Source organism: Etheostoma cragini, chromosome 14, assembly GCF_013103735.1.
Source record: "Etheostoma cragini isolate CJK2018 chromosome 14, CSU_Ecrag_1.0, whole genome shotgun sequence".
NCBI lineage: Eukaryota > Metazoa > Chordata > Actinopteri > Perciformes > Percidae > Etheostoma > Etheostoma cragini.
This window is the reverse complement of record NC_048420.1, coordinates 17,794,882-17,805,327: the sequence shown is the minus strand read 5'-3', so window position 1 is coordinate 17,805,327 and position 10,446 is coordinate 17,794,882. Positions and strand designations below refer to the sequence as shown.

Below are 10,446 nucleotides of genomic sequence, written 5' to 3'. Positions count from 1 at the left end.
TGCTTTTGGGAGTTTGTTCATGTGTACTGTTTACTTGTACTGACGTTGAACCAAATTGAGCATTTTTATTTAACAGCATGAGCTAGTTTACTGGAGGAGACTCCAGTAAACTACTACTGCTACATATACTTTACTATAATTCAGAGTTAACTATTGTTGGCTACTTTACACCTCACATTTATTTAACAGCAAATGCCAATAGTTAGGAAACTGTTTGCATAGAAAACATGATCAAATGATTAAAAAGTACTGCATCACTAAAGGCTATGCATGCTCAGGTGTTTTATGGCTAATGAAACCTTCTTATATTGGAGTTGTGCAAAATTACACATGTTGGGATGGAGTTACCATGTAGGCTACTAATGACAATGATAAAGTTGTAACTTGTTCTAACAAGAGAGCTCATGAAGTCCAAAAAATTCCTATACTAGCATATAGGCTACTGTATAATGAGTATACTTTTACCACTAGTAGGCCTATATTTTCATGCCAATATTGTACAAATACTTTCTCCACCACTGAGGGTACACAGGTAAATCAATGCACAGGTGTGTGTGTTTTTCTCTCTCTCTCTCTCTCTCTCTCTCTCTCTCTCTCTCTCTCTCTCTCTCTCTCTCTGAGGTCGCCATCTTGTTTGGGTTAGTCGGAGGAGGGGTGGAAAGCATCCACCACCACCCGCAGCAGCAGCACCGCCGCGGCCGGCAAAACACGATAAGTACAAAACGACTATCCGGTGAGTAATTTAGGCTTATGTTTGATGATATTCCTATTAATAATTGGTTTTAACAAAGACACGCTGGCTCTGGGGTACTCAGGTTTTAACGGCTAGCTTGTCTGCATCGTCACCTGTTGTGACACAGGGTAGAGCGTCACCGGTTAATGCAGTTAAATGCAACTGTCATTATAAAGACATTAACGAATAAAAATGCCTGTCTGTTTTTTGCTACGAAAATGCTTACCTGTGTAACGGTAACGGTGCTGACTCATGTAGTTTACAGTGATAACAGTCTAATATCTAACGTTGGATGACTTTATGGCCATAGCTAATCATCATTGGTTAAGAAATGTCTAATTAATCAGCTCGCATCCTTCTGTTAACTGTTGTCATTATTCCCATTTAGCAAGGTAACCATATCTGCATATTTAGAGAGTCTGCTTGCAAACACTTAGACCACACAATGAATGTGTCCTTTACCTGTCACTTTGTTTACCTATTTAGTGTTGTGATTTCAATCATATAGCCTACAATATGTTCTGTCTTTGTGTTATTTCCTCTCTCCAGGCCTCCCCTTCCCCTTTCCCTTGTGGTGAGAAGGCACTGAGATGTTTTATGCCCACTTTGTTCTCAGCAAACGTGGGCCGCTGGCCAAAATCTGGCTGGCGGCCCACTGGGACAAGAAGCTGACCAAGGCACATGTCTTTGAATGCAATCTAGAGAGCAGCGTGGAGAGCATCATCTCACCCAAGGTCATTTCTCAGGGTCTTCGCTTTCACAGAGCTGATGGTTTAGTTGTCCATTTGTTATCATGACACAACCAGTCATCCTATAATTACAAAGGTTCTGTTGTACTATACTTTTGGGACCCGATTGGTATTTTAGGCTCACTCTGATTTGGGTCAAAAAGTTAAGATATGAAACAGACAGCTTTTGATGTTAGTTAATATATTACAAAATGTATCATGCATTTCAAACATTTACTTTAAGTCCCATCAAATGGCTGATGTATAATCTAACTTTTATCATTGATGTCTCAACTGTCTTTTTATGTCCATCAATGATCCTTGTATTATCTAGTGATAAAACAGTCTTTGTGGTGTAACAAATAACTACAGCTAACAGTTGGTTGTATTGTCTCCAATGCAAAACATTACTGACATTTGTTTAATTTTTATATCATTCCAAATTTAGTATTTTGAGTTTTGTCACTGCTTGTTAGACTTGTTTTTTTATACATAATTTAGGGACTTTGTAACATGTGATTATTTTAATGAATGCATTTAAATAACCCTTAGTTGAGATAGTATTAATAGCAGAGTTGCATCTCTGTACTGTTGTAAGACAGACACAATTTAATGTTTGTGGCAGTTTTACACATTTTATGAAATGCAGATTTATATTACAGTATCAGCACTGACCATTTATGCACATACCTTTTTTATAGGTGAAAATGGCTTTACGGACATCAGGGCATCTGCTGCTGGGGGTGGTAAGGATCTACCACAGGAAGGCCAAGTACCTGCTGGCAGACTGTAACGAGGCCTTCATCAAAATCAAGATGGCGTTTAGACCAGGTTGGGGGCAAAATGCAACTTATGAGTCAAATAAAACTATCAGCAGTGACTGATTCTATGCTTTCCTCCAGTGGTCCAAACGACATACAGTGTCAGTCAGAGATTGAAACCTTTCTCATGTCCCTTAAAAAAGGTAATATTTGTTAAAGTTATTACTAGTTTTTTAAAAGCTTATTTTTGGAATTTTTATGAGGACAGCTTAGTCCTCTTATATGAAAAGGGAGCCAAAGATGTGAAGGGGAGAGAGAGAGGGGGAACGAGCAGAGTTAAATCTGCAGCTGCTGCCACAAGGCTGAGCCTTTGTACACAAGGTGCAAGCTCTAAGAGATTTTAACTAGTTGTGAAACAGTCTCAATTTAACACTGACGCCTCCATACGACCAAGATAAGCAAACAAGTGCTTCAGAGTTACTATTTGCAATTTTCTGGCCAGGAGCAGAGCTTCGGCATCGCTGGAGTCTGCCAGATACTGTATTTACGACACAATGTGGTTGTGCTCAGGAAAATGCTTTTGTCCACAGGGGCCGCCAAAATCAAAATCAAAGTCTCTAGTAGTAACTTAAATGGAATATCTGTAACTACACAAAAGCCTGTACACATGCCAAAATTATTATATATTCTACAGTATAATTATGACAGTATACAGAGTTCATACATATTTACCTCCTAAAATGAGAGCATGCAGCAAGTTCATTTGATGCATGTTGACTCAAACAAAGTAACCCAATGTATGCACACCTACATGCAATACTTATACTGTACAAATAAACTGATTCCTTCACCTTTGTCTAGATATGCAAAAAAACATATACAAAATGTATTCAGTTATTTCATTATATTATAATTACATTTAATTAATTACATGTAATTTTTCACCAATCTGTCCAGCTGTTCTTGGTTTTTTCTGTACTCTAGCACAAATTTTAGGATTTTTCTTAAAACTGCTTGTGTACATAAACATATTATCAAACTCAGTCTGATTTATCGACGTGCTGTTACTCTCTTCCTGTGTTGTGGTGTTTCAGGTGTGGTGGATCTTCCAGAGGAGAACAGAGAAGCAGCCTACAACGCTATCACGCTTCCTGAGGAGTTCCATGATTTTGACCAGCCACTACCAGATCTAGAGTGAGTCCTCTGCCGGTCTACCTCTTCCAGAGAGAGAGCAGTAGTTAGAGATACAGTGTAATAGAAACTAAGCACTAAAATAGAAACTAAATTGAACTGTGCTAAACACAGTGATCGAAACAAAAGCACTGTTTCTGACAGAAACCGTTCAGGGATTCAATGATAAAATAGAGGGACATGAGCTTACTGGCATGGGTAGAAAAGTCCAAACCAAAGATGGCCAGACAAATACAGATTCCAGTTAGGGTAGAGGATTCAGGTACAGGTGGCTCAAATGCAAGGCTCAAAGCAACATTGATAAATGACTGGGGGGTATGTTTTGCAGGGCTGATGAGCGAAAGTGGAAACAGGTGAGCATGTGGGCGGGGAAGGTCAGGTGATGGGAAGGGCTCAAAGGGGTTACCACATGATGTGAGGAGTGGCTGGGTGTGAGAGTCAGGTGACTGGGGGAGGTGGAAAAGTGTTTGGAGAGGAACAGAAAGGCAGTAGAGTGATGCTGGGTATATAATGTTCATTGTACATATCTGTAAAAATGTATAGTAATATCCACCTGTATATTATATTCAGTACATATCCAGCTGTAAATCTTGTTCACAGTACTAGTTGTCTATATATTATATTCATAGGACAAATCTATCCGTAAAATTCTGTTAATAATAGTATTCATTTCTATATTTATTCAATACTCATCCATGACCTGCACTTATGGAACCATTGTATATCCTGCACTTGCTGCTATTGCACTTCTGGTTAGACCTAAACTGCTTCTTTTTTTTGGCTTGTACCCGCACCTGTGCAAGGACAATCAAGTTGAATCTAATCTAATCTAAACAACATCAATTTTAATTCATCCTAGTAAATGTCTGCTTGTAAAATTGATTATTTATAAATAATGTGTAACCATGCATAATTTTTCTTTCAATTGGTGTTATTGTTATGATGGCTCTTGCTCTTTCTCTCTACCTGCACATAAACATATTCCTATAGTCTGGGAAATGTAGGTAATCACTACTAACACACAAATGTTAAGAGACAAAACAGGTTAGCTGACAAGCACTTCATCACAAAATAACTGCTAGAAGACACTAAATAAGCATTGCAGTGCGGATATCTTTTAGCAGCACATTTCTTCTTTTTCCACTGCTCGTGAAAAAAACGATTTGAAGAAAAGTGCTGTAAATAAAAGATAAACATTAAATTGATTGTGGTTTGTTTTGAACAGGGATATTGACGTTGCTCAGCAGTTTAACTTGAACCAGAGCAGAGTGGAGGAGATCACCATGCGAGAGGAGGTGGGCAACCTCAACTTGCTGCAGGACAATGACTTTGGTAGGCGTATTTCCTCTGAACATTTGTACAGTAATTTGAGAGTCAAATGTTTGAACTTTTAATGTACTTTTCATTGTTAGTTAACAGTGGAGCTTCCTCCACTTGCCCACATTCCTCACTATACACTGTAAAGACACACATTGCTGTTGTGCAGCTGACTTTGGTATGGACGACCGGGAGATGATGCGGGAGGAGAGTGCTTTCGAGGTGGACATCATGGGAGTGTCAGCTTCCAACCTGCTGCTGGAGGCGGAGGGTGGAGCTGACGCGATGGCTGACAAATCCAACCATCTAGAGTACGACGACCAGTACAAGGATGACTTCGGAGACAACCCCATGGAGAACAACGAGGGAGGCATGCTTGGTAGGATCTTGTCAATATAGGCACTAAAGTAAGCCATTTGTAATGACGAATAGTGTTTGCTTCAACATGTTTTTTTGAAATTTTAGCATTTAGATGGACTGTTATTCAAATGAATTAATTATTTTCGTTGTAATTGAATAACCTCATCCCTCTGTGTAGTGGACAAGCTGCTGAGTAACGAGGATGGAGGCGGCATCTTTGACGACCCTCCAGCCATCGCAGAGAGTGTGATGATGCCTCAGGACCATGGAGACGACGACGACTTTGATGCTCTCTCGGGTCAGTTCCACAAATAACCTCAGCGACAGATCCTTAAATAATCCCCATTTTTTTTCAATAGCTTTGGTTTTATAAAATTGGAAATGACAATACAGTTACCTACTTACATATCGCAAGGTATATCCAACATGGTGTGATTGTGTGTTGTTAGCGGGCGCCCCAGATAGTCCAGACTCAGGCCCAACAGAGCCGCTACCAGCCATGGCAGACCAGACAGAACAGACCACCCTGGTTCACAACGAGGAAGAAACCTTCGCCCTGGAGCCGATTGACATCACAGGTAATGCAGCTGGTTTGAAGAGACAACATTTCTTAATCCCTGTAATTTCCATTTGTGTGCTTCAGTCTGAATTTCCCACACTTCCAGTTCATTTCATTTCACTATTTGAAAACATATTGCATGGGTGACATAGGGATACAAAAACCCTAGACTAGCCAAAAGAAAAAGCTATTAACGACAGTTTGGTGATTGAAGTATCTTGCATTATAAGTTTATGGAAATGAGTCTGAAGTTCTGAGTAGAAATCAATCAATCAATCAATCAATGATAATCCATGAACTCAACAGACCAGCAGTTCTTCAAATAAAAATTGAAGTGTACAGTTACAGAATTTTTTTTTTTGTCTACGCAGGAAGAATGTGTTTATATAGAAATGGCGTTTTTGCTCCAAATATCAGAGCTATTTTGGTTGACTGAGCTAATTTATCTCTGTCTCCCTATGGACTTGGCAGTGAAGGAGACCAAGGCAAAGCGTAAGAGGAAGCTGATTGTGGACAGCGTGAAGGAGTTGGACAGTAAAACCATCCGTGCACAGCTGTCTGATTACTCTGACATTGTCACCACCCTGGACCTGGCACCGCCCACCAAGAAGCTGATGATGTGGAAGGAGACGGGAGGAGTCGAGAAGCTTTTCTCTCTCCCTGCTCAGCCTCTCTGGAATGCTAGGCTGCTGAAGGTAACCGAATGTTTCAGACGCACAATTATTCAGGGATAATTGTATCAGAATATAGTATTTACCTAGTAGGTTTCCACCATAGAAACAAAATGGATAAATATGTCATTCCAATTCAAATGAACTGGGAGATACGGTTCTTGTGGCATGAGGTTTTGGCTCTGATGGACCGATGCCTCCTCCCAGAGTGGAGTTAACAGTTTGTGTCTGGAGTGGGAGAGGTTAGCCACAATCTTCCCAGGCCGCCTCAGGGTCGAAAGATTCACCTCGTAGAGCAAATGATACGCTGCAGTTTGCTTGTCTTTGTGTGGAATTAACATAGTATATCTCACTGGTTGTTCACTCTATCTGCATCTTTGCTATCTCTTGTTAGATGTTTACAAGGTGTCTGACGCCACTGGTACCAGACGAGCTAAGGAAGAGGAGGAAAGGTGGAGAAGCTGACAGTCTGGATGAGTTCCTCAAGGATCTGGAGAACCCTGAGGTACCCAGAGAGGACATAGCTGGACACCAACAGAGAGACATCATGGGTAAGAAAGGGGTGTTGTTGTTTTTTACATTTATATGTTTATGCCATAACAAAAACAGTGTGATATTTTGTGATACTTGGTTTGAAATTCATACAGGTGTATGGGTTGAAAAAGTGATGGCTGTTTATATATATATATTATATATATATTTAATTTGTGGCAGTCTAGACCAGTTTGCACAAAAAGATTATGTGCGATTGTAGACACCCACAAATCAATGTTCCAATGCACAAAAAATAGTTTGTCCTCGCACAGGTTTTCTAACACGCACAGTATGTCCCCCTTTCCTTTCCAGACCAGACCATCATGGAAGAGGCCAGTGTTCTGCAGACGTCAGTTGTGGAAGGCAGCAGGACGACGCTGGACGAGTCAGCCATGCCCCCTCCGTCCTCCCAACCTAGCCTCAAACACAAAGCCCAGGACACAGAACCGGCTCTGCCTGTGAGTACAGCGGCGCCCTATTAGTTGTAGTGCCTGTATATACTGAAGTAGATGCATCCCTAAACCACCCACCGCAAAAAAAAACTGCTCTGCGCTCGCCCTGCCATTATTTTTCCCATGGGGAGAGCGGTGGAGACAACTTGGAGAATTGCAGTTGAGCACTACGTTCAATGTTCAAATGATTTCAATTTTGACCTTGTTGCCATTGACCTTTCAAGGCGCAACCAAAGCCAGAAGCAATGATGAGTTGACGTATACCTGTGCTGCCCTTTGCCTCTCTGCCTGCAATATGCTCTGTGCCCTACCTCGCGGTTTTACCTCTGATCATGTGGAGGCATTTTTCCATCTGATATCACGCTTCTTTCACTAGATGGGAGCTTTGGACCAGCAACAACAGCCGCAGGGGTCCGGCGCCTCTGATGTGTCCCAACAGCTGGAGACATCCAATGTGGATCTGCCCCCAGAGGAAACCACTAACATCAGTCAGATGATAGAGTTGGACCTGCTTGGTGAGAAGGACAAGAAGAAGAATGATGGTGACTCTGATGAAGAGGTGAGATTACACGAGGGGACTTTACAATAGATGGCCTGTATTAGTGTTTCTAACTGGGTTTTCTGTGTCAGGAGGAGGACGGGCAGGGAGGAGACCAGGACCAGGAGGAGAGGAGGTGGAACAAAAGAACCCAGCAGATGCTCCATGGCCTCCAGGTATGCATGTTTTCACATCTTATTGGAAAAACTGAAAGAAAAGGAGGATAACTTGTTTCCACAACTTAGTTTATGTTTTAACTACTTGTCAGAATGGTCACAATCAAAACTCCTTTTTATTTCTCAAGTTAAAATCAAAAACAAACTGCAACACCCTAGACTATGTTCTGTTTTAAAATTATTGACAGATTTTATTTTACAAAATCTTAATTGGGTTTTTCCTGGTATTTGAACTGAAACTCTGATATTGTATGTTTTTTAAACTCTATTGACAAAATATTGAATACAGCTTACAAACAAGAACAAGACAACAAAAGTACGAATTACAAAACAAGAACAAACAATATAGCAAACAATCCATACATTTTTTTATAATTTATATTAAATAAAACAAACACATTTCAGGTTTACATTTTGTTATTTCTACTCATGTAGTAGTGTTACTTGTTCTTAAAGAGTGCAGGAGACACTTGATTTCTGTATCTGGTATCAGGTAGCCTATCATCTGCTGCTTAAAGTGAAAGCAGCAGGTGAGGGACAATATTACAGTCAACTTATAGATGTACCAAAGCGTTCTACTTGAATAACTTAAAAATACTCCTTTGAATGACTCCCTTCCCTGCTGACTCCCTCTGTTTCACCTCGCCACAGAGGGTGATGGCCAAAACAGGCGCCCAGTCGGTCGGCCTGCTGGATCTGTGCAGGAACAACAACAAGAAGCAGGCGGCCGCTAAGTTCTACAGTTTCCTGGTTCTGAAGAAGCAGCAGGCGGTGGAGCTGGTCCAGGAAGAGCCTTACAGCGACATCATAGCTACGCCCGGACCTCGCTTCCACATCATCTAGAAAACACAACTTTTGCTTTGCAAAAAAAGGAACTCTGCACATAACACTGTTTGTCTGTCACGTTTTATTTATTTATTCAAATTTGTTGACTTTGTTTTGTGTGGCGTTTTATCTTCTGTCTGCAATATTTTAATATTAAGCTACGGTGGAAGGAATGAGGTCTAAATACCATGGTTGGATTATTAAGAGGTTAGTTCCAACCCCAAACAATAAGCACTTTCCTTATTTGTTATTTATTGTATTTTTGTATTATTAAGACTCACTTTATAGCCAAGATAGTATTAAGTAGGTAAGTTAAAGGGAGCACCGTGTATTCCCTTTTTATCTGGAGTTGCTTTCATTAACTCAATCTGTTTTTTTTTAAGCAGATGTCACCAACTTTGACGAGCACTTCCCTCTACAACCTGTTGTGTGGAACTAGCATGGCACCAAAGTTAGAAAGAGTCTAGTTTAAGATATGTTTACAGTAAGAGTGAAGACTTGATCAACCATGTTACTTGGAGGTTAAACCGTCCCACTACTGCAGGAAAGAACTTCTCATGTATATGAACATTGGCCAAAAGAAGCATGCACTATATTCAGATTGTGCAAGTACATTTAAACAGTTACTGACTAGCAATGAAGCAGTATTTAACTGTAGTGTAGCACTAAGAATTACAAACTCCAAGTTGTCGTTTTCGCAAATGTATCACTTACATCATTGACTGTTTGCACAAAACTGAAGTTATGTCCCAAATCTATACTACATACTAATCCAAAAATCTAATTTTGGAGTGTATTGTTGCACAATATTCTCCTACAATGTAATACACAAAGGAAATTAAATGAGATGATCATAAGTGGGAAAAAGTTCAAGCTAGTTGAAGATGCTGGTGAAACTGCCCCAAGAAGAAATTTCTGGACAAACATGCCGCTGTCTGTTTAGTTTAACAGTAGCATTCAAAAGCAGCAGTTTAATTAACGCCAGACAACACTTTATTTTTTACAGTGATTTCTTGTATACAAACTGCAAAAACTATAAAGGTTATTATAGGACCTACTGTATATACCTAGTATGTACTATAGAACTGGGACCCAGCTTATAAAAAGAGCTTCAGTTTCCACCTCTAGATGAGATAAACATCTATAGTCTGTTATACTTGCATGCTCTGTCCTGAAATATTTATTAAGTGTGGATTTGCTTGAGAAACTACCATTTGTATTACCGTGTTACTCTTTATTCTTGACTTCATCCAGTGTCCCTTTTATATATGGATAGTCATTAAGTTAAAGCTGGGTAACACACTAATGTATAAAAGTTTAAAGCAAGTAGATACTTGTTCAACATTCATTTTATGGATGTATTATGTATATTAAGAGAATAACCTGTTTTATTTTAAAGCAACATTGCATTTAAATGTAAAGAGTTACTTGATAACACGATTAAGTGAAGTCTGAATGGACATATGTTATGAACGTTGTCGCTTGGACTCTAAACTCATTGTACCAGAAAATATTACAGGTTGAATTAAGCAGACACTCAAATTACACACCAAAAACACGCAGACCACCAAACCGTTGTGACCACTCGTGTGTCTGAAAAG

General features: G+C 39.9%; 1 protein-coding gene across 1 annotated transcript; it reads left to right on the top strand.

Annotated features, from left to right (window-relative positions):
• The first annotated feature begins 634 nt into the window (after positions 1-634).
• Positions 635-9,702, top strand: rad21b (RAD21 cohesin complex component b). The gene is made up of 14 exons (XM_034891270.1): positions 635-733; positions 1,283-1,467; positions 2,163-2,292; positions 3,317-3,416; positions 4,639-4,745; positions 4,900-5,109; positions 5,269-5,388; positions 5,540-5,668; positions 6,121-6,344; positions 6,715-6,871; positions 7,167-7,312; positions 7,683-7,865; positions 7,937-8,020; positions 8,672-9,702. Exons 2-14 carry the CDS (start codon positions 1,324-1,326, stop codon positions 8,861-8,863), a joined length of 1,926 nt encoding a protein of 641 aa, XP_034747161.1. The 5' UTR covers positions 635-733; positions 1,283-1,323; the 3' UTR covers positions 8,864-9,702.
• Positions 9,703-10,446: the final 744 nt, after the last annotated feature.